The sequence below is a fragment of the Netta rufina genome (genome assembly GCF_964035555.1).
Source record: "Netta rufina genome assembly, chromosome: 3".
Lineage (NCBI taxonomy): Eukaryota > Metazoa > Chordata > Aves > Anseriformes > Anatidae > Netta > Netta rufina.
The window spans coordinates 10,703,014-10,728,342 of record NC_140125.1 but is presented as its reverse complement, the minus strand read 5'-3'; the positions used below and the strand labels follow the sequence as shown (position 1 = coordinate 10,728,342).

The following is a 25,329-nucleotide window of genomic DNA, read 5'->3' as shown; positions in this document are numbered from 1 at the left end:
TAAGAATAAGTACCACATTATTTCTAGAAATAGTTGTGTTAGCACTTGGAGTTCTAGCACGGGCTATGCAGATGTTTGGCAGTGTAGAGCAAATACAGAGACTTAGGACAGGAATGAATGCCGCGACCTCCCTTTGAAATGAGACCAGTCTCACTCTGGATTGTACATACACATTTGAGACTTGTCTGGTATCTGGATGCTGTTTGTATTCCATGAGACATTCCAGATGTGCAATTGCCATGACCACATATGTCCGGTCTTCTCAAAGACAGTTTGTTGCAGCACGACAGTGGCACAAGCAGCCAAAAGAGAATGGTGATGTTGGCTCTTACCTTGCAAGTTGTTTACTTCAAGGACGAATGAGATTTGGTGCTGTAGTACAGTAGAAGAAAGGGAATGCTTTGGCTTATAACGTACTGTACTTCTGCATGTGAAATGAGGCATGATTCTTTTGGGAGGGTGCAGTAGGTCTAAGGAGATGTGTTTGCACCCGATACACTGACAACCGGAAATAATTAAGTCTTGTATGTTACTGTCCTCAATTAAGGCCTATTAAAGAATTTTAGAAATAATTAACATGTCTTGGGATATAGCCTGCATCATCCTAGCAACTTCATATCACAGTAATTAACAAGTTAGTCTTGTTATCATTTAACCATTCAAAGTATTGGCTAAATGACAGGTACCAATGAATATTCTTCAAACATGCTGTTCCTTTTATTAGGTAATTTGGAAAGAGGAAAAGACTTCTAAAGAGGGTGAGGTTTTAAAGAATTACTAATTTTAGGATAGCTAATATAGTACTAAATTATCAGAAAATATAATGATGGGGATGTGGTGAGGAAATTGTTTATTTTTCATGTGGTAAATTTTGCCTGAACTCAGATTTTGAAGTGGCCTATAGGTTGAAGAAAGTTCAGTGTGCTTGTGCTTGCTCTTATTGTTTAAATGTTTTAGTTAACTACCCATGATGTGTCTGGCACCCTTATTTCTCATTAAATCCACAGACAATGATGGTAAATCTTTAATTCTGTACTTTATAACCTTCCACGAGCTTTTATATGATGCCTACTGTATTGCTGAATCAGATGCATATGCTTACCTGATTGTTTACTTCCTTCTCTGCTTGATATTTGCTTCCTAGCAGCTACAGTTGAACCTTTTTTTTTTTTTTTTTTTTTTTTTCTCCTCCAGTGTGGGAACTTTGCTGTTTTGGTGGATGTTCATATTTTGCCTCAAGGCTCCAGTAAAGACACCAGCTGGTTTTCAGATCACGAGAAAGAGGTACAATAAATATCAATTCTACTTCAAAGGCATGTGGTTGCAGGGAAAAACTTGGATCACATAGAACTGTTCAGACTTTTTCAGTGTTATGTTGAGAATATTGCTAGTTATACCTAACTGTGAACGGTTGCTGTGGGACCCCTAAGTGTGCTTTTTGGGTCACTAATGACCACTTTCTATTTACCTTTTAATTTTTAAACTCTGTGTGTGTGTGCGCATATGGTTTTGATTTTTCTGTCTTAAATAACTTCATTTTTAAAAACATACCTCTCATGGTATATTTCTCTTTTGTAAACTATCCGGAGTGATGAAAAATGGATTTTGACAGGTATCGTTTCTGCAGGGCTTGTTAGTGAAATATCTGTTAATTGCTTTGCCTCATTTTGAGAAGTTTTTTTTTATTTAGAGAGCAAGTGCAAGAAAATACAATGAATATGCATGATAAAGTGCTGTAGAACCACTGTGTCTTCTTAAAAGAGATTGCCAATCTTTATTTTTAAATGTATCGTTTAAAAATCCCGAAAGCAGCTGAAATCTTGGAAAATCAGAGCATCAGTGACCAGCAAAATTAGGAGTGTAGCTTTCATCAGACTCTGTGATTTCTGTTAGAATCTTGTGATGAGTTCCTGGCTAGAGTTTTCCCCTATTTCAGGCTGTGTGGGAACTTGAGAAGTTCCCAATTGAAAATGAATGCAAGACATGTTTCAAATGCCTGTGGACTTTCCCGCAAGTCTCTGTTACGGTAATTTTCAGCAGATAGCTTTCCTAATAATGGCATAATTAACTTGTCACTACAGAACATCCCTGTATGTCTTAAAGTAATGTGTTCAAATAAAAATAAAAGAAACAATAAATTAGTATCCCGAGGGAGTGAAAGCAGAATACTTAATGGTATGTGGTCTGTCTGATTTGTGCTTTAATAACCAGAAAAAGAAGAAAATAGGGGAAATCTTTTATATTTCTTTCTTTTGACTACATTAATACTCATTACTGCTTCTATTTATAACCAGTTTTACTATCTTGGTTATGACTTTTATGTGTTTTCAAAACGTATTCTGTATGATTGCCAAAACAAAAGATATGAATTTCAGGAAATTAGGTCATGATTGATTTAATAAAGAGGCATGACAGGGCAGCATTCATTACATTTCTGCGACTGCATATTTTGAGCAAAGTATGAAGGTTGCATATTTTCAGCAACCAAGATGTGTGATTCCAATAGCTTCACAGTTTGCTCACTGAAAGTCTTATACTGAGTGTTTGTTAGACTGGGAAGGAAAAGGTCAGATTATGTCTATATAGGCTTTTTTTTTTTTTTTTTTTTTTTTTTGAGAGCTTTCAAATTTTCATGTCAACATTTATTTTTATTTTTTAATTTCCAGACTTTGGAAACAACAAAGCCCACTAATGGTAGTACAGCCTGGTTTGTCCGCCTGTCTGATGAACTGTGGGGAAAATGAGGCAAACTGTGCCTCTTAGGCCCCCTGTAACACAAACACGACTTGATGGCTGCTCTTTACGGGATACGGGGCTGGGTGGAAGGATGTAACGTGGGTGCTGCAGAAAAGGGCTGGGCATGCCTCTGCCAGCCCTGTGATTCGGGCTGGAGGGAGGAAGCGGTGCTGGCCTCTCATGCCAGCTCCTGCTGGAGCAGGACTTGAGTAGAGCAGCCCGGGAGCTGCGGGAGGGCCTGTATGTGCGAGGGTGGTGTAAGAAGACGCGGTGCACGCTGTCTGGCTGGGCGTTCCACAGACCACAGCCTGCACGCTGCTGTCACGCATGGTGTTTGTGGAGTCACTCTGGGACTGCCAAGTGCAAACACTGCTGGGTGCAGATCGATAATCTGAGGTGTTTGCAGAGCTTTTCTGTCTTTCTGTTCTCCTGCCCTTTCTAATTTCCCTGCCCTTTATGTCCTCCTTCTTTTCCTGTGGAACATCAGTCAAAGTTTTAGCTTTGTACTTCAAGAAATGTTTCTTTTTTTTAGACAGATTTCCCTTCACACCATTGCTATGATCTCTCCATATGCATGCAGAAGGTCTAAGTCACGAGTTCTTTTTAGCGGTGGAAAATAACCAAGAGAGGATTGTCTTGAAAACTGCTCCTGTTTATACTTTTTAAAATATAAGTCAGTGTAGTTCCTTGTGGAGAGCCATTTAAGTAATATTTCCAGAAGCATAACTAAAATAAATGTTTTTCATGTAAATTAAGGAAGTGCATGCTCATCTTTTTGTTGCAGAAGGAACCAAATGCAAACTGTTTCCGCTGCTTTCTAGACTTTTTCATTCTGACCTGAATGCGTAGTCCTGCTTAAGGAATGTGTAATGAGATCGCTTTAATGAGTTAAACAGAAGAATAAGTAGATACTGTATTTTATAATTGTATTTTTCAAGCAGAAAGGAAAAAGTATTTCAAACTGTAAGGAGAAAATACTGTTTGTGGTTGACCAATATATGAATGTTGCTTTCATTTAGAGCAGTATGTTAAAAATGCTGTTGCTCTGCATACTTTCTAGATTAATCAAAAATAAATTTCAAGCCAAAGTATTTTATTTTAGATGGTACTAATGTAATTTTGTCTGTTTTCCAAACACTATATAAAGGTAAAATATCTTTGTATGCCACAAAGTACAATTTCTTTGAGCACGTAGTTGCACACAAATAAAAATGAGAACACTGAAGAAAAAGGCTCAACTGTGTGGATGTCTAAATCTTTTTTTTTTTTTTTTTTCCTAGTATTTGAGAGAGTAATTTTTTGCTTTTATTTCAAGGTGTGTTTTTTTTTTGTTTTTCTATGTTTTTTCTGGGTGAAGAATAACTTGGGTGAAAGATTTCTTCTTTCTGAGTTGTGTATGTTTTTTTGTTTTCCTTTGCTGAAGGAAGCATGAAAGATATGAATGATTGTGGTTAGGAAGAGAAAAATCAAAATGTATTGGAGAAATTATATTACTGTGACCAAGTTAGCTCTAGGTCTTTCCTTCCAAATTTGCACTGAATTGAACTGAAATATCTGTTGTGGTTTATAAGGATTCTCACAGTCTATGCTAACAATTGGTGGCAGTATCTTTACTAATATTTTTCTTAGATTTCTAATGTTATCATACACTTATGTATTTTTTCCTACTTCACGTGCAAGTGAATTTAATTTGCTGTTCAAAAATGAATATTATTTTACCATCATAATGTATTTCATCTGCCTAGTAAGAACATTAACAGCTTTCTATAAATAATTGACATTGTATCATGTGCTCTTATCTGAATAAAAATGTATTTCCTCTCTTATTATTCAGAATATATAGCAAGATTGTTTGATTATTTTTTTTCTTTCATTCCGATGCATTTCCTTAATTATCTGCTTCTCAACTCTATTTAATACCTCAGTATCTGACTGCAGATAATGTTTTTAGGTTTTGTGTTTGAGTGATTTCATACTGATTTCTGTTATGTGTCTGTGGGCATTTGTGGAAGCTTAGATGTGACTAGGCAAATGGTTACTCTTTCAGGAGGTCTGCATGCTCCTGGAAGAGGTTGTTGCTTCGAGGGTCAAGCACTACTTGGAAGCGCCTAAACAACGTGGTCAGTGGAAATCAATGGAACATGCATCATCTGCTCCTTTGTTTATTACAGGTATAATCAGTGATATATTTTATAGTAAAATAAGGTAAAATATGGGGGAAACTGTTGTTCATTATTTTTTTTCATGAAAAACTTGCCATCAGGAAATATAGTAAAGCGAAAATATCTTTTTTGGGGGGTGTAAAATAACTTCAACTATGTTATTGAAAAAACTCAGCAAGTTTTAATTTTTCTATACATCATTAAAAAAAACATACCACTTGTGCTATTAGTATGAAGGGCTGTCATTAAGCAGAATAAACGGTATAATCCTGGGTCTTGTAAAACTAATGGAAATCTGTTTTGTGAAGTTGGGCATTTACTTGAACACTTCTTATTTTAGAAATAATATTTTTCCTTCTCTTTCCTCTTGCAACATATTAGTTCATAAAAAGTTGCTATGATGTGATAAATGGCATTTGTCAATTCATCTGTGTTCCTGCAGATTTCTGTGACCTTGGAATGCTTTGGAGGGAATGATTACTGTGCAGGAAAAAAACAAACAAACAAACAACAAAAAAAAAACAGTTGTAAGAACATTCACCCAACTGCAAGAATGTTGTTGGATTTGTGTGTGTGTAAGGGTGGTGAGACTAAAATATGCAATTTCAGTACATACATTTCACATCTAAAAATAGCAATTACTCTAACTTGTGTTCTTATGTGAGGACCTAATGCCTTGCCAGTGTTTGTTTAATGTTATTTTGCTAGCTGTTTTTGTCATTGTGGTGGGTTTTACAGATGATAGGCTTATCTAGTGTTACACCTCAAAATCAATCTTTTTTTAAACACTTCTTAGGAAATAATGACTTTTGTTTATTACCAGTCTGGAGCGTATTATAAACTTGTGACAGTAAAGAGTCCCTGTGTGTTTCTAGTTCCGAATGAACAAATAGAATTTTCTTGTAGTGAAAGCAGGCCATTACAAAGGGTGAGATCGGAAGTTCTGAGAAGATTTTTTGAGGTTTTTCTGTATTTTCTTTTACTGAGTGATTTTTCATTGTTTATTTTTTAAGTTTCCTGTCTCAGTAAAAAGTATGTTTTCAAAACCAATGATTTTGTAAGATAAAACTGCCAGACAGGCTGATTGTTTTTATATATGCAGACATATGCACTAATTTGAGGGAGTTCTTGAGATTTTAAGGTTCTGTATTTTCTTGTATAGCACGAACTTTTCAGTCAAAATACTTGTATGCTGCCCCACAGTTGTGAACTGATCTTCTGCCTGATTCTTTCCCTTATTTCCTGAAAATGAAGAGCTTAAGGTCATCAGTAATATCTGTGACAGTTTTAGATTAAAGAATATTTACTTTGGATGAGGCAGAGTTACTGTTCCCTGAGTTTTCTGCAGTTAATCTTGCCATCATTAATTAACGCTAAAAAAAAAAAAAAAAAAAAAAAAAAAAAAAAAAAAAGGAAAAATAAAGAAAGAAAACAGTCTGTGATAACGAACATTCATGTTGAACTTAATTTCCAAATCTCTTTCCTCTTCCCTCAGCCTGCTTTGCTCAGGGCTGTAATTTGTAAGAAAGGTGTGCTTTGTTCACGTCCAAGAATCAAGTTTATTCACGTTACATTCAAGTCTATTCTTACCTGAGAAGGAAATAACAGAATAGTAGGTGGGTGTTCACCAGAGCAACAGGGACCTACCTCTGAGGGTCTGACCCTTTTAGGTGAGCCATGTTTAACTCTGTCAGTTATCATCACTCAAACGTGGCTTCAGAAACTCTGGTCTGTTACCTTCCTCTCTAGGTTCACAGTTTCAGTTGGTGGGGTATAAAGATATATTTTTGCTTTTTTCCCAAACAGAGGAAGTGCAAGATAGCTGGCCAGTGTTCATCTTGACAGTGTTTTGTAGTATACAAAGAAATGTTCAAGCTCAATATGTGGCTAACTACATACGTGTTCTGTAGCTGCTGGTGGTGAAATAAATGTTGAAGCTTGCAGTTACTGTTGTATTTGGAGGTTTTAAAAAGTGTTTGAGTTCTTCAAACTGAATGGTTTTCTTTTGTTCCAAGTCATGCAAGCCTGGGTGTAGAGATTCACTGCTGTGGCAAGGAAGAGGGGATGTGTGGCAAGCACTAAGATGTGTATTAGTTGGTTATTTACTGCTTCAAGTATCACAGCTGAGCACCCCACTCTTGTTTGAACTTGCATTGTTTCAGATCAATTTTAAGTAGTTTGTTCTCCACGTTGCAGGATGTATTCAGAAGTTATTAGAACCAGAATTATTAGACCAATATTAAGCCTGAAAGCTTACTATCAAAGCATGTTATATGATGATTTTCCTCAGAAATAGAAACAAAGCTACCTTACTTGAAGTAGCAGATCTGGTTCTGCTTTCTAGATCTGTAGAGCAGACTGTTAAATTGGCTACCGTTAATATTTTGAAGAGATTTTTTTCAGCTACCACAATTTCTTTTAAATATTAATATTTTATTATGTTTAATGTTAAAATTATTTAATACCACCTTTCAGTTTGGTGGCACAGAATGTAAATATCCGTGCGTGTTACTTGTTAATTTACATTTCTTTTTCATTTAAGTTACACCCACACAGCAGTATGTGGTGGGTCGCATACCATCCCATTAGGAAATCTGTGGGTGTTACACATAGGAGAAGAAAGAAAGAAAGAATGGAAAAATGAGAGAAAGTAGCCAAGACAAGCAAGTTCTTCCTATTCTTTCTTCTGTCTGAACAATTTCCCCACCCCTCCCAAATGGCCAGTATGAACAATTTGCCAAAGTAAGCTTTAATTTAGTCTTTGGACATAGGCTTTGGTATAAACTCTCAGTTTCCTGTGTTTAATTGATGTCCAAACGTGTTTGATTTTGATTTGTTTTATTTTTTAAGAGAAACTTTAGATGAGGTAGGTTTATGAAGATTTAACTTTGCCTGCATCCAATCTGCATGGACAAAATCGTGCATTGACCACGTGGTTTGCTTGCACTATTTTCGATGAACATAAGTCAACCAATAATAATAATATCAATACACCCTGTATTAGTGAATTTTGAAAAAAAGCATCTACTTCACTTTACAATTGTATAAGCTTTAAAATTAGAACAGTTGTTTATGTGTGTGTATGTATGCTGTACATTTTCAGTTCACAGCAATTGCGCTGCTCAGTAATGCATGGTTGTTTCTAGTGATGGTGCCAAGCATCTTAGTGTGTCATGATGCTTACTTAGATACAGAAAGGCTGTAGTCCTAAGCAGCCTAAAAGCAAAGCCTGGTTTTTCATGTTCCACAGAAAGTAGTTCTTTCTGAGTAAGAGCAATAAGAATTAAATAATTGCTGCTCAAAAAGAGATCCAAGTAGAGATGGTAAATATAGGAGCATGACAAAGGCAGGACTGTGAAAATTAAGGAAGAAGGCAAAGTTTACATGTGCACAGAGTAAATATAGAGGAAGATGTGTAAAGCAAATATGGCTGGTAGAAATCTCTACCTTAGAAATGGGAGGAAGGAAGGAGATACCTTGTACAGACCTCCTCCTTCCCCCTATTCAGGGAGAAGGCTCACTGTTTACCCTACAAGTCATTTTCAGATCTTTTCTCATTCCTTCTCTAGCATCCTTCTTGTTTTTCTTGGCTTGATTGTGGAACATTTTTGCTCTGATTTCAGATCTTTTTATTGTAGTCTATTCTGCAGTGAAAATAATTAGACAGCATGCTGTCACATGGCACAGAGAGATCACAGATTGATTTTATCTGCATTTTTTTGTATTATTGTGTTTTTATAAGAAAATTGGGCTAATTGTGATCGTGTTTTCTGTCTGTCTGTTCGCCTGTCCATCTTTTTCCTCCAATTACTTCTCCTAAATGTGATTGAACTTTACAAACTGGTAATCTTAGACGTTACATTTATCAGCCGTTAACGTCCGATAAGCTTACTGAAATGACAAACTGGAAGAAGTGAAAGTGCTATTATGAATAGTTCAGCCTTACAAAGATCCAGAGTCAAAGTTCACAGCTTATTAAATATTTAAAAAATGGATAAGGCTCCATTTCATAAGAAAATGGATTTCATTTGTCCTATTGCTCATGAAACTGTTTCTTTGGCTCCTGTAAACTAACAAAAATATACAATAAATCATGATGGTTCCAAACTGTTCTGACCTCACATTTTCCTTACAAGTGTTCACTGTCACTATACAATATGAAATGTAGAAGATGTTCATAGGGTATGTTCCCTGTTACAGTCTTCTAGCATCACAAGTGATTTAAAGTATTCCCACCCTCCTAGCTGTTAACTCTTATTCTTCTGTTGTGAAATAATCTTTCATTTGTTTTTAACAAGACTTTTTTTCGTCTGTCTTCCTTAAAGAGCAACTCCACAAAAACTTGATGGGCGTAACTGCAGGGAGAATAAGCTTTGTCAGAAAAGCTACCACAGGGACTGTGGAGGACAGAAATCTTTTGAATGAACTTTGATGTTTGCAGTTGCACATTTTGATTTCTCTCTCTCAAAAGAATTATACTGCAGCTTCTTTACAATGGAGTAATTTATGATTTGTGGCCCAGTCCTGCAGATCTTTGTGAACTTTAAACTTCCATTCATCCCTCCGCGACAACAGAGGCTCATAGCTCCCTGAAGTATGCAGCAACTTATGCAATAACTTATGCAAAATGTTTTGATTAGTATTTTGTACTTAATATTTCCTGTGTTTGCTTTAGTGTTTTTTGTTTTTTTCTTTTTCTTTTTTTTTTTCCAGCCAGCTAATGGGGGAGTAAAGGCATCTGTTTTTTCACTGGAATATGTCTTCTTCTAGAAGACAAAATTATATATCTGAATTTTCTGTTGTCGCAGGGAAGAGAGGATATGAAGCGAGAACACAAAAATATACTGATGTCCTGTTTAGGTGTTTTCTCTTTACCGATTTTTCTCTTATCTTAGTTTTCAATGCAAAAGATTTGAGAAGAGCTCTGAGAAAGGAAATGGAGATGATTCCAGATAAGAAATTCAGTACAGGGAACATGGAAAGAACAGGTTGGTGTGCTAGGACTCCATCCAGCCCAGAAAGATAATAACTAGGGAGGACAAAACAGGCCTACAGAATCACTTGTACTCCTCCTCTTCCAGTTTGGGAAAAAATGGGCATAAAATGAAGTTAGTTGAAGTCAAAGTAGCTAGCAGAACTGTGAAACTCTTCACCAAAGGATAATGGGGATGATAAAAGCTTGTGTTGAGCCCATGGGCTTTGGCAAGAACATGAGAGAGGAATCCAGGAAGGGTACGGAGTTCACAGAAATTTCCTTTGGCTCAGTAAAGGTTTGAGCTGAGAGTACTTGGAGGCCAGGAGAGTATTGGGGGAAATATTACGTGCAGTTTGCTCTTGTGTTTGGTTTCCCATTGCATGCACTTCTCGTGATGTTTAAATGCAAGGCGTTAAGCTATATGGACTTGTGATCTTATCCAGTATGGCCTTTCTTATCAAACATCTCTGGAAAAAGCCTGCACTGTAAACAGAAAACTTATTAGTACATTGGAGGGGGTTGGTGTGCTTCAAAGACTGTCAGAGGAAGTTCTGGCTTTCTAGACTGAAGGATCTACATTTGTCTTTTTCCTGATACTGAACTGATATTTGCAGACTTTAGCAATTGCTTTTGCAATTGCTATCACTGTCTTACATGGGACACTTGCAAGTGCAGCACTAGACAGGTTGAATTCTTTCTGCTTATTTTACTTATTCCCTGGGAGCATCTCTCTTGTGAAGTTATGGTCACAGATAGGAAATAAAATAGCATTTTATTTATTTTAAAGATATCCTGTAATAAAGTGTTTTATATGCTTAATATTGAAAACAAATATATCATTTTCTTAAAACAATAGGAGAGTTGTTTAAGTTAGTGTATTTTTGTGAAAATTTGGCTTTAGTTTTGAAAACAGCTTTTACCTCAGACCTTTAATTTATACCTGCTTAATTCATGGTTTTTCTTTTACTTGCATCTTGATTCTTTTTCTTGTGTTTCCATACTTTTTTTATTCATATTACAAAAATGACTGCTCTCTGTGCATGTGCACAAAATCTGTGGTTGCATGCGCAAACATGACAGCTACTATCTTTCTATCCATATCAAACATACAGGTCTTTCTGTAGCATCCAGCTAGATCTGCATTGTAATTTTGCTCTTACAACCTCCGTTTATACAAACACATGTATATATTTATACACACCTAAATTTCATTTTTTGGAGTTTTAGTTGTATAGCTAGACATAGAGTCAGTACCCATTAATTGTGTATTTGCAAAGTGGAATTATGTCTCCCCTTTAGTTTATCAGCACTGGCTAGAAGCTAGTAGTCAATTTGCCTATCCAAAACATGCAGCATAGGATTAATTGTGTCTAACTTTGTACATCTATGCTGTAAACACCTACATCTGGTCTAGTGGTTTAAACTCTCTTCACAACTAATGGAAGTAGGTGGGCTCTTGTTGAGCACAATTCATCTGATACATATATTTAAAGTAGATTGTCAGGTGATGTGAATCACGTTCCAGAAGAGCTTGTTTCTATCAGTTAAAAATGGAGTGCCAAATGCTAGTCTGTAGGTGTTGCAAGTTAGGCAAGCTGAACCTTACTTAAAATTTCTGCTTTACTTGGTTGCTACTCACTTGAGAGTATCAAAGTGATTCTCAACTAAGCCAGGGAATTACATAGTTACCTTTCAAAGATAACTTAGCATCCAGTGTTTTTGGAATCCGCATGGGGGGATTTTGAAAATTGGTCCCTAAGCACTTGCCATTTCTTTGCTGCTTGATTCTTCTTTGCAACATCTGTTCCTTTTCAAAGTATTTTATTCTTTGCTTTGTATAGGTTTTAAAGCTTCTATCGTCACCTGGAAGCAGAAATTCAGAGGATAGGATGTCAGCGTTCAGCTTCTTTAGACGTGTTTAAACACTAGGCATGGTAGGAATAGACTTTAAAATGCTCAATGTAGAATTTTCTGAGGAATAAATTTGACTTTATTTTCTATCCTTTATGAACATGGCAAATTGGATTTCTCCTAGCAGCATTTCATAGATCCTGTGGTCTGCATTTAATTGATGCTCAGATGCCATGTTTCGGAATGTTTAAAAATATTGGAGAATACATTATTTGGTCAGTACAAGAAATCTGATTTTCATTTGCTGTCTGATCTTTAAAATCTATCTGTAGGATTGCTAGGAGCCTGTGCTGCCTGGAACATTGCACAGATGAAGTTCAAATGTCATCATCTTCTAGCGAGGGCAGTGTGGCAATAACAAGTTCATTCTCCTGAAGTAAAGTGGTTGCAAATATCTGAACCTGGTCAGATTTTTGTTTGGCTAAGTTTTATTGTAGTATGAGTACGTTTGTAGGATTTCCACCCCCCCCCACACACACACATTTGGATATGTAAGAGCACACCTGTGCGTGGTGGGTTCTGTTGTTTAGATGTATACCAGGCCTACCTATTATGCATTTTCAAAAACGTATATGCTGCGTGTCTTTACCTTCCTGTTGTGCTAGTTTTCTGTGCATAGATGGCGGTGACCACGTTTTGGATGTCTGTTAAATAGTGAAAATCTGTGCTATTGGGGCATAGATTCAATTTTGTAGACATAAGTGGAATTGCTGAGATTTGCAGAGCTGTTTTAGCAAGCATGTGTTTGCAACATCAGGACCGCTTACAGCATCTTAGGTTTGAAGGTTTCTCTCTCATAACTAACTGCATGGGAAGGAAGAATAGCTTGATTCTTTATTTTAAAAACAATAAAATACAATTATGAAATTGTAAATAATGAAAGTGGATGAAAAGGGAAATATTTCTAAGGGCAGAAGAAAGACTCTTTTAAAAATGACCTAGGTGTGATAGTTTCTTCTGCCTTTTTAAAATTAGTTCAACTGTATGTGAAATGAGATGGAAAAAATAACTACTTAATTTTTATATTGAGATGACATCAGGTTCCTTTAATTAAAAAAAAAAAAAAAAAAGAGAAGGGGAAAAAAAAAAGAAAAAGTAGGTACTTTCTATTGATTCTTTCTAAAGAGAGCAATACTATTTTGCTTGCTAGGTAAGCAAGAAAGAGTAGAATTTGAATTAAAACCTAAAAGAAATATGATTTCCTTAGAAATGTTTGGAGGAATTTACTTAATTGCAACCAGAAGTTTGACCTGGAAGTGTAACGTTTTGACCTTTTCGCTGTCTGGTTTCCTAAATGTGTTGTTTTGCTCTCTTTAAACTGTGAGAAAATCTGTTTTACACATCTTTAACCCTTGCACTCCCTGCAAGTCTGAGTCCCCAAACAATAACCAGCAGTCCAACAAAAACAGAAATGGACACTGCATCTTAAGAAAAGAAAATCATTATAGATACGTGTTGAACTTTGTCCTTTGTAGTTTCGTTATAGCTGGAAGTAATTGTGGGTGTAATTTGATGGTTAAATATGAACATGAGCTTCTCTTCAACTTTCCTTATTACCATATTACACAACAATACTCTCCTTTATGTCTTTTTGTTCTTAAAGTTCGTTATCATATGACAAAGAGAAAATACAGCTTCTTAAATTGCAAACATTCTTGTGGGTTTATTTGTATTTGGAAAATTTTTAGAAGGCTTCTCAGAAACCCATCCAGGTAGAGATAGAAGTCCAATTCCTGGAAAAAAAGTCATGCATACTCTTCTTATGTAAATAATTCAGTAAGAGCAGTGGTGTGTATTTGATTCTATAGGTTTTTAGCCCTCATCAGTCAAGGTGCTAGATAAATTGTTTATTGTACACACTGAATTATTTCCATGGACTACAAAGGCACAAGTGACATAACGTAAACAAAACTACACTGACCCAGCTTTGCAGGACCTGGGCCTTAATTTATTAAAAACACATATGGAAGTAAATTAAAATTCAGTAGTGCAGCAATTAGTAACGATTCTTAATTGAGAAGGGGAAAAAAAAAAAAAGAGTGCAATCTTGAATATGCATTTTGGATGTGGTAAGAGGGTTTGAGATATTCTAATGCGCAGTAAAGAATGTTTCTCCCTGGATAACCATTCTACATTGCAATATTCTGTATATGTATCTGTGGAAAACAAAGTTGTTTAAGTGACAAAGCTTGCTTTAGAGACAAAACAGAAGGCAACAGTCCTGTATTTGTTTATAATCGTCTTTCTGATACTCTTTAATTAAAATATTTGGTTTTCTTGTGTGTGTGTATGTGTCATAGGGTATGGGCAATGTTTGTCTGTTCTTTTTTGTTGTATTTCCATGGCACCTGATAGGCTCATGTTCTTTGGCCATTTTGCATTTGCTGTTGAATACTGAGAAAGAGGATGCCCTATGCACCTTTGGACACTTAGTATCTGGTGAGCTGCTGCCAGTGACTAGAAGAGATTGAGCTGCACAATTCAGGTGGTCACTAATAATGCTGTCCTCTTGAGTAAGCTTAATTGAGCAGCTGGCTACAAAGCCTTTTGAGGTCAGGTGCCAGCTTCTTGCACCACAACTGGCACCTGCTTCACTGCCAGAGCTGAGTGGCACTGATCAGATGATCACAATCTTTGGTCAGGCTTAGTCCTTTTGGTGGTATCCTCTTTGCATTGGAGTGAATTTTGAGGATTATTTTGAAGTAGAGCCTTTCAGCAGCTGGCTTAATTATGGTCCACTTGCTAGCATTAAAAAAAAATAAAATACAGAAGGCTTCATTGTATTGGCTTTCCACCTATTTGCCATGCTCCAGAATTTCCTTCTTTTCTGAGATGTTAAAAACCTAAAGAATCAGCTGTGTGAACAGAGAAAAACCTGTGAACCCCTGGCACAACGTGCTTTGTTCAGACAACTCTGTGAAATGTATGCTGGTTCAAGTTCACAGGCATTTCTCCCAACTTACTTGCTTTTGGAGTGTCCTGGAGATGATAGGGCAGAAGAAGAGAGGGGTCATGACCACTAACATCTACCTCTTAGATCCACTGGGATGTCCTAATAGGAGTTTTTAGAGAAATAATAATAAAAAAAAGATAATGTTGTTTCCTGCTGTGTATCAGGATCAGTTTTGCAGAAACCACCTTTCCACAATTTGTGCCATCTTTTTAAAGTTCTGCAGAAGATACCTGCTACTGGCTTTTCTTTCCCTCATGCCCTCCCACCATGCCTCCAGAGGCAGACTGGCTTTTTTTCACCAGACCCATAGGTTTTGTAGCAGTGTGATACAACGTACATTTCTCCACATGTTCCAAACTTGTTCCTGACATTTTTAGTGACCCTTGCCTAAAGACCTTGTTATTGGTAGAAGATGAAAGTCTTTGTCAGCTGTGGGAGCTATAGGGTTAAAACCTTTTCCTCTTGGGGAAGAAGGTTTTGCAGAAGTTATTTCCTATTACCGGGGGAGGAAAGGGGAAAGCCTGGAGACTTGTGAAAGGTTTGCTTGCCTTTGAGTCTTTTAACATCATAGCATTGGCGCCTACAATAATGTTGTTCTAATGAACAATAAGGGGAACCAGTCATGTTTGTTAAATTCTGAAAGGCTCATACAGTTGTTTTTGTTTTCTTCTTTTTTTGCTAGACATGATTTTGTTTTGTAGAGATTCCTGGCATTCAGAAAACAAAATCCTCCTTTCAGGTATTTCACAGCATCAAAAATTTTCTTGAAGCTCACGGATATCTTCAAGGACAGAGTCAGGCTGAAAGGACATATTTTTAAAAAGTGATTCATGCTTTCAAAGGCCACCCTGTGCATTCCCTTGCACCCCGTAAGTCAGACTTGTCACCATCACTGAGGCTGTTTCATTTTAGCTAGAAGCTACCTTCTACAGGCAGGCTTACTTTTATCACTGCTAGGAATTCAGTGATATAAGTACGTGGCACTGCTTGATTCGGACACAGCTGTGTCTGGCTAGTCTAGGGGAGATGCTCAGCATAGTGCTGCATGTGCGGTATGTGCAAATGTGACATCAGACAGTTTTTGACTAAGCTTCTCCTTCACGACAATACAGCTGCTTTGAAAAGACTTGAAATTCTCCTCTGCTGACTTGTCACAGCATTTACCGGGGGGCTTGCTTTTCAATTCTCTTTGCCTTTTGGCTGGCACTGACAGATGTCTTACTCCTCCTCAGTTGTCAGGCTTGTTCCAGTGGTTAAAGAGCTCCAGGCACGTGGATTCCCCCAGAATACTGTTTATACGCTCAGAACATTGAGGATTCATAAGCAGCTTTCGGTTCATGTGTTGAAGTCTGTCATGTGCAATAAATAATACGGTCATTAAGTTTGAGATCAACTAAAGGGTGAAATCACATCTTGTCTCCTATTAGAAAACAATTGTCTGTGGTAATGGTACGCTGACCTTCAAATACATGGCTCTACTTTATCTGCTCGAATGCATTAGCAGGTGGTGCTTGGTATTATTGCTGTTACATTATGAATGGCTTGTGAGAAAGCTGCTCTCCAGGATTGGATCAGTCTGCCTTTCCACCTCAAATTTTAGTGAGGGGAAGGCATGTTTTTCCTTCAGAGCTGGCATGTTCTGAGGGTCTCCATCAGATGCATTTCTCACCTTGCAGCCGGATGGTCTGACACTTGTTTTCTTTTCAGTTCTCTCCAAAATACCCATGACAAGCAGGCCAAAAAATACCTTATACTGGATCCAGTTTGCTCAGTAGAGCTCCAAAGTTAGAGTGAATTCCTCCCTTTCCCCGCTAGAGGAGAACCTTACAACCCTGCTCTTGGGTTTCATCAGTCCAGTTTGGCTGCTAATGGCTCGTGGGCTGAAGCTTTTAGATACTGTGCCATGTCCAAATATCTGTGGTCCAATAGCAAAAAGGATTCTGCTAGGCATATCTCTGCCTGTCATGATGGGATTAATTTGAAGCTTTCTTTACTTCATCTAGCAGGGGCCCTATTTCCTGATAGGAGCCAAATCTTGCTCCCAGATCCTCGATGAGATGGATCTTCTACCTGTGTGTGTCAACAAGTAGCCTGTTTTCGGAAGATTTAGTGACTAGAAGAATAGTGCTAATACTGACAAAATCGTGAAAGGGAAAATAAGGAGGAAAAAAAAAAAAAAAGTTTTTCAGTTTTTGCCTGTACTTGGTTAAAACTGGCTGTAAGGCACCCTGGAAAATACAGAAGAAAACTAAGCCATTGAATTTATTTGCAGATATATGAGTTATCAAGGTCAGACCCTGCATATTTGCAACACAAGGGAGCAATTGGTAGAACCATAAGAGAGGAGTGCTTTGTTTTTGTGCATGGAGAATAGTGCCTGCAGTGCTGCATTAATGTCTCTTAGCTTACCCTCGCTCTTCCTGACATGCACGTGTGCACACATACGTGTGTATATAGTCAGTGCTGTACCCAGGCTTTTCTTTTAGGCCACATTTATTGTATATAAATCTAAAGGCCAAAATGTATTTTTTCTTAATTATTAAAAATGGGAAAAAGGGCTTTTTGATGTTTTTTTTTTTTTTATATTATTATTATTATTACATGTTTTCCTGTGTACTTCTTGTAATTATCACTTGAAATAATGGAAATTTAAAAAATAATTGAAAATTTTTTAAACTGAAGGGAGAATGTATGGAAAGACTGGCTGACATCCTCAGCTGTGTAAGTTGGTCTGGACCCATTGGTTATCTGCTGTATAAAAATTTGCATCAGATGAAGATCAGTTATGCTTGCTGTTACATATGAAGCTGATACTTTTTGTGTGTGTGATCTGAGGTAGTGCCCTGGAAATCCCATACCCATTCAGAACACCAGAAAAGACTCAGAAAGTCTTGGTGTCTTCTTCTTGTGTTCCCTGCCATTCTGCTGCCCCTAGCTTACCCCAGACTTAGGCTTAAATTTACATGCAGCATTTGGTTTTGAATCTCATCTAAATTAGAAATAATGACCTGGAGCAGATGGTGTGAAGAACTGAATTTCTTCTGGGAGAGAAAACATGCAGAATCAACACTAGGTTTAGAATAAAAGTGGTTTTTTCGAAGTTTACAAACGATCAGGAATTTGGATTTGGTGGTGAATAATTTTAAAAGGAGAAATATGACCGCTAAAAAGCGGTGTAATAATATGTCTGTAGATCACTTTGAAGATGAAAAGCTCTATATACTGTAAACATTATTACTCGAATAGCTTAATTTGCATGGAATAATTAATCTAGCATAGGCAAAATGTAGATTTTTTTTTAATGTACAATACAGTATTTCAGAAAGCCTAATGCACCTATTTATTTTCAAGTTGTAACCAAAGAAATTCATCTTTTTTTAACATTTGTTGCAAGGATCTGTGATCTTACTCTATGAACAGAGGCAGTCCTAGACGAGGATAACCTGTTAGAAACATGAAATGCCTAGGCTAGGAGAAAAAATTGTTTATTTATTGTTATTTGTATTTAAAGCTGGTGTAAAACTCCCGTGCAATGAGAAATTGGTGCCTCTCGGATATGGAAGCTTTTGGGGGGCAATCACGCTCCTCAGGCCTGAGCTGTGGCTTTGGCAAAGGCTTGCCCCAAGTTGGTTGCGGAGCCGTGCAGGTGCCCGATTCCGCTGGGAGGTGAACACCTGCCAGGCTGCTCCAGATAACTCAGCAGCTCAGAGGCATTTTCCCAGGCTCCAGATGAGCAGGCTCGAATAGCCGTGGGAGAGGGCTTCCCGCTGCTGGACGCTGTACCACAGCCGCCTCTTGGCAGCCCGCTGGAAGCTCAAGGCAGCTTGGCTCTAACTCCTTCGGCAAACAAGCGGTGCTGGATAGTTTTACAGCACAGAGTCGGTGTCTGATACTTCCTCTCAGTGTCTTGGGACTCTGAATAATAACAGGCAGGGCAAATTACCATTCCCCTAAAAGGCAGCACTCACTGGTGCATGTTACAGCTGAGAGTGAGCTGTGGCTGTTCTACAATTACTTTTATTCAGTCACATCTGGGGGCTCTGGAGTTGTAGTTTGGTTTAGCATGTTTGTTTGTTTGTTTTTTGGAACTGGGATCTGATGTTTTAGGTGCACAGTTTAGAAGAAAAAAAAACTACGGACCAGTAACAAAATTTATATTTCTACTTCTCTGTTGGTAATCTATGAAATGGACCTATGTCTGCATTGTATGATGAAGAGGAACCTGAAGGCTAGGCTGAGTAGATTTGCTGATCCCAAGATCTGTGAAATTTCTCTCTTACTGGCTGCAAAAGTCTTTTGTAGCTTGAGGGTAAACCTTCTACAGTGCACTTAAAATGAGTTAATGCTGGATTATTTGGTGCATCTCACTTGGTCCCTCCTTACAGACAGCGTGACGAGCAGCTTTTGGTGCTCGCACAGTATACGCTGGCTTTCTTTCCTGGAGCATAATTCACGGCTTGCCCTAAATCAACATCAGCATATGCTAGTATATAAACAGAGTTGATGGTGAACAAGTCTGAAGCTGAGAGCAGATTGAGACTCATGCTGAGTAACTGTAGAAAGTTTATTTAAAAAAAAAATAAAAAAAAATACACACCTGCAAGGTGCATGAGGTTGTGAGATAAGGTGCCCTTGTGGGGCTTATGTTTTAGCTGCTTCTTCCTTGAAGCAGAGTGCTTAATTGGATAATAGATTTCTCTTGCAGGAAGCAGAAAGACGATATCACGGTTTTTATAGTTCTGCAATAATCCTGACAATTTTAATACTGGGAAGTTTATGAACTCGAGCTGACTTTATGGGTTGGATTAGATGTCGCATACAAGAGGTTTCCAAACATTTGATAAGTGTAGCTGAAGGATAGTTTCAAAATATAGGTATTTTGAATGCAATGCATCTTAAACTTTTTTTTCTACTATTAGCAATAAGTACCAGCAAATCACCTCTTTTGGCTTTTTCAGCAAAGTCAAGCAGCAGATAGTCATGGAAACAAAAATTCTTCTTTAGTGTTAGTCCATCCAGGCAGAGCATATTAGCTTGGGTGCCAGCTCCCCATGAGGGCTCTACAATACTGTCAGACCTGAGCTGACACTGCAAAAACAGTGTGAAGCTCTCTGCATCTCTTATGCATATATTTTGATAGATTGGAGGTAGGTGTTCTGCTCCAGGGAACAGTAACTGGCTCAATCAAGGGCCTTGAAGAAAAATTTTAAACTTTGTTAGGCCATTAGTCAATCAAATATGATTAAGTGCATAACTTCTCAGAATACCAGGATAGCAAGACAAATACACAGATGTATGTGTCACCTGATTCTCAAAAGAATTTCATAAATGAAGTATTGTGCTCTTCTCTGAGTAAAAGCAAAAAATTCATGCTTTTTTCATTTCTATTCTTTCTCAAGAAAAGGATTTTGTTCAGGTACACAGAGGTGGAAAGACTTCCATTCCTGGTTTTGGAAATTTGTTTGGAGAGTTGTACTTCTGGGAATGTTACTTTTTTTGGCATGATAGAGATCACAGTGGAAATGCTATCACCACACTGATAACTTATTTATGTGAAGAGCAAATTCTTTGATTTGGCTAATCCTACCAGTGTTAAAGAATTATGGATGCCAAACTGGAAATTGCTAAAAGTAATTTTCTTTAATTGTGTTCATAAATATACAGTTAATAAAGGTGGTGGATTACATCCAATTTTTTCTTTAGCACTCATCGTTTTCAAAGGATAGTTTAACTTGTCGAATCTTGACTTGATCTTTAAAGGGAAGTCAAATTTTCAGATACCTTCAGTATCTTCCTGAGGGGAAGGAAAAAAAGATGGCTGATAAATTTCAAAGGGATTATGATCAATACCTATAGTTCTCAACGAGGACTGATGCTGAGCAGCACTGCATGGTGAGCTTCGGGAGATCTGGAGTACAAGTAGGAGAGCTACAGACCGTGCAGGAGAGGACATGCATATTTTATTTTGTATTTAGGAATACGATGTGCTTTAGCACTTGCTCCTGGGATTGGGAAAGGAGCGCATGGGCTTCTCTTACATCCTGTTAAATGTTTGGAGAGAACAGCAGTAGCACTTGATTTTTGAACTCACGTGGTAATTGCATCTAGGGTAGCTGACTGTCTTGGAAAGAGCACTATTATAAGTATTGCAGAACCACCAGAGTCAGGGGAAATGTCAGTAATTGCCTTTTGCAAATTCATTTTACTGAGGTGTAAGGAGAGACTACAGAGGAGACAGAGGAGGAGGAGTCACAGGTTCTCACTTCTTTCAATTTCAGTGGGAGTTAAGTTGCTAAATACCTTTATGAATCAAGTCCTGATTTACCCAGGGTCATTTGGGAATTAAAGTAGAACAAAAGTAAAAGCTGATTTCCTTAGCTCTAGTCTTGGAGTCTCTTTGCTGTAATATAATCCTTTCTGTCCTTTTCTTATGCTCCTGGTGCACAAGGATTTCTGTCATTCTCAGGAATGGAAACTGAAGAAACCTCTGTGTCCATTACAGGTATCGCTGGGGCAGCCAGGCTAGCTTTGTGTGCTTGTGGATATTGAGGAGGCTAAATGTATGCATTTCTCACTTAATTCAATGCAAGTGGAGATAATTAGGCCTCTTGTGGATTTTTATAGCCGGCATTTTTTGTATCAGCTTTGAGCATGTCGTCTTTCTCCAGAAAGTAGTTAAATGCAGTTAAATAAAAGGTTGCCCGTAGTTTTTGTGTAGAATATGAATGAAAACCTAGCAGTAACTAGGAGTCTAGCCTTGTGGACTAATGACTGAGGCAGTAGCTTATTAAGTGTATAGCAACTGTGATCAGTTAATTGACTTAACTATGTTTCTGTGGTTGTGTACCAGAACTTGAAGTTTAGTAGGTTGTTTAGATTTTTTTTCCTCCTGTTCCAGGTATGAATTTCTTGAGATTTCAATATGAGTAGTTTCTTTTTAAAATATTTCTTTAAAGATATGTTTTCCTGAGCTGCAGCTTCTTTCTCTCAACCAATCTTATCTTTTTAGATGTGCAACACTTTGAGACCAAAATATCTGATATACCTTTACACTTATTATTATTATCTCTTTGTTTTATGTTGCAGCCAACAGTTTTCACATTACTGCCTATTTTATGAAGAGATGGGTTAATCTCCGTTGTGCTGTAGGGAAACATTATCGTGGTAAGAAATCATTTTCTAATAATATTACTTAAAATTCTGTTCAAAATGGAGGGCAAAAAAAAGGAGGCAAACTAATAGTTGTTAAATTTTGGTCTGCTTAATCAAGATCTGTTTGGGAGCTTGACTTTTTTTTTCTCAAGGGGATGTTTGCTGAAAAATGAGAAGAGTTTCCTACCATATGATGGATTTTCTTTTAACTTAATTTTAAATTTTTGTATACCTTGCCCCCAGGGTAATCAGCTAAGCCACACCAAATTCTGTAAGTTGATGAGACTCAGCATTTTACTGAGTCTCTGCAGGGTGAATCAACCAGAGGTTGCAGTATGAATCACTTCATTATTGCTTGAGTGTCTTGTGACATCAACTGTGTAGTACAAGTGTATGCAAGAAAAAGCTTTCATTCGGCTCAGTGCTATAAAACCTTAACTTAGGTGATGTCATTGGACCAGATCTTTTTTCAAGTCTTCTCAAGCCAAGATGCTCTGTAAGGAAATGATATCAATCCTGTCCTGCCAACAGCAATAAAGAGGAGCTGTAATGATCACTGCCCTTTGTGTTGAGCTTTTCATATTAAAAAAAATAAAATAAAAAAAATTCTTCAGGTTCCTTTAAAAATATTGACTACTTGAATGGTATTTTAAGGTATTTCCTATTTTTATAGGAATTCATTGGATTCGTCAGTGTTTAAATCTCTTCAAATACCAACTGTTTTTAATCCGTTGCAGTGTTATTTTAAATGTTTCATCAAACTTGTTCCCCCTGTCTCCTGGAACAATAGATTGTGCACTAGTGTCTCAGCACGGCGTTGTTTTCTGTATATTAAATTCGGGCCTTTTTAAAGTGTCAATCAAATATCATTGTACCTAAAGATACTTTCATTTTGTTAACCAGCATGTGAGATTGTCATAAAGTATGACAATAAAAGTTGCTAACTGGAATGAACTTGCTGTACTAGTGCTGCTAAAAAGAAAGGCTTTGATTCCACAGTCAAAATTTTTTTCTACACAAAGTTTCTAGCAAGAGAGGAGCTTCATTTTACTGGGTTTCACTGCCAATAACTACCAAAAGAATAGCCTCACAAAATAATTTGATACCAATGTCTCATTTTGGTAAGATACATCTGTAGTTTCACAGACAAAAAATGGACATTTGGCCTAACAGAAAAAGAATCTTGCATACTGTAAATGGTGTCTCAGTATCCAAAGTCAGCTTTACAAAGTGATGATTATTGGAACCATGCACAGCAAATTCAGTCCTTGCAATAGTTGTCCAGCTTTTCTTTTGCATTTCATTTGGAAGTGGTCTGTGTCAGTTTGAAAGCCATCATACGAGAACTTTGGGGGTGGCTTCTCGCATCTTGAGGATACAAGCAGAGAAACAGCAGTCTGATCATAAGGCACATGATGAATATTTCCTTGGAAACAGTTTTGCCTATAGAGCCGGTATTTCTGAAAGGCTCATCATACTCTTTATCCAGTTACAGTAGCTTAACAAGTAGTTTTGCCAACAAACATGCATCTGAGGTCTCTGTGTACACTTCTTCAACCAAAGGCAAGTACAAGATAATCAGTTTTAACACCCCCATCTTTCATAGTAATTACTCTAGCAAAGCCAATGCTGGCAAGCACTTGGAATGGTTAGTTGGATACTATTGGACACGTGCTGGTGGTGAAGGAGCACTGCCTTCTAGAGAGGCAGTTGACCACATGAATGACCCACACTGGTGAATTATGTACATCCTGAGTATACTCCATTTATTATGTGGAGATACTTTACAAAAATCTCTGAGGTCAACCTCCTGGGTATCTTTCTGCATGCTGTGTCTTCCTGTCCCAGAAAATAGGGTGTTGTGATTTGTTTTGGAAGTACAGCAAACTTTAAAATCTAGTAATTGTCTTAAGAAAGAAAGGGAGAAAAAGTTCAGGTGAAAATATGAAGGCGTTAATCTGGAAATTACCAGATATGTCAAATAAAGTATCCAGCTTTCCTCTTTGCGTATCGTTTCCCGGGGTTGAATAAAGCTATGCTTGGTCTGTTTTAATCTGAGAACCCTTCCATTTTCAATCCTCTGTTACTAGCAACTTGGGTGTGTTCACAACAAACCATGTGATCTTGAGTAAAATACGTAATTCAGTAACAGTTAACTAATTTATTTAGTGACTTCAAAATCACTGTAGTCAGTGTTGGAAACACTTGGTCTTACGCTGAGTTTTTGTATCAAGTGCTGATTGAATATGTTGTGCTGTACTACAAACACAGTTTGTAGCTTTTGCTATGAAAAGACTAATCACCAGAATAGCACAAAATAAATCATTGTGAAGTGTTTTTTTCTCTTGGTTCTGTCTAGTATAGTTGTTCAGAGGTGTGGTTGGACTAATTTGCAGCAGTGACTGTTCTCTTGGGAATTAAACTGACTTATTGATTTTATTTTATTTGTAAGAATTAAAAAAGCAAAAAAAAAAATCAGTAATGTGATCTTGAAAAGAAATAAGCAAGCAGTGGAGGGCATGAAGTGAGTTAGTGCGCCATTTACACTATCTTTTCTTTACAAAAATAAAATGCATGCATGTCAGAATACGAGTTTAATTTTTACAATCTTCTTTTTAATTCTTTTTTGCATAGAGCTACGTGTGTTTCCAGACAAATTTGTAGTTTGTGTCAGTAAACTTGAATTTAATCCAAATGCTTGGACATGTGAAGAGGGTGCATTGGTATGTACAAAACTGTTCTGTAATTTTTCTGGTTTGTTTTACAGTGGTAAGATGAATGTTTATATGTAGTTGTAATTATTTGCGTATTTGTGAATGTTATCTTGGAACCAAAATCTCCTATTAACAATTGGTCCAGAGTATTCAAAAAGACATTCTGAAGTAACTGTCTGAAGCAGACGAGAATGGGGATTTCTGGAAGCTCAGCATTTTCTGAGTTGCATAAGGCACCTTGTTTTACGGATCTCTTTTTTCCTTTGTATTTTGTCCTTGTAATACTTTACTTTCCAAGATTATAATGGGTCAGTTTCTAGTGTCAGTGGCTTTCTTGTATGTTTTCCTAGCACTTGTTCTGCAAAACAACTCATATGGATCAGTGCTAGCCCTGTTGGGGAAAAAAAAAATCCCCAAGCATTTATGGAGAAAAAGGCACTGGTGCATAGTTAAATACCATAAACTATTCTGCTTAAATATTTCATCTTGAAGGCTTTATCAGGGTCAAAAGCTTATGAATTTTATGCTGCAGTTAACTGCTGATTGTCTCGGGAGTGTTCACATTGACCCAGGTGGCCTGCTATATGGCAGGCAGTCTCTTCTGTGCTCACAATAAGTCAGCATTATATGCTGAGTTCTATGTATGTTTTATTAGTTGCTGTTAGATATGTTAAAATATACTTGACATCTTAAAAAAAAAAAATAATAAAATAAAAATCTAAACCT

General features: G+C 37.2%; 1 protein-coding gene across 1 annotated transcript in view; it reads left to right on the top strand.

Moving 5' to 3' along the window:
• Nucleotides 1-239: 239 nt before the first annotated feature.
• Nucleotides 240-25,329, top strand: part of SLX4IP (SLX4 interacting protein) — a gene marked incomplete at both ends in the record, with an annotated part of 39,986 nt that continues 14,896 nt past the window's right edge. The window contains 5 exon segments of the mRNA XM_084283390.1: nt 240-377; nt 1,195-1,284; nt 4,784-4,907; nt 21,824-21,901; nt 24,524-24,612. Coding sequence (XP_084139516.1) covers nt 240-377; nt 1,195-1,284; nt 4,784-4,907; nt 21,824-21,901; nt 24,524-24,612 — 519 coding nt within the window.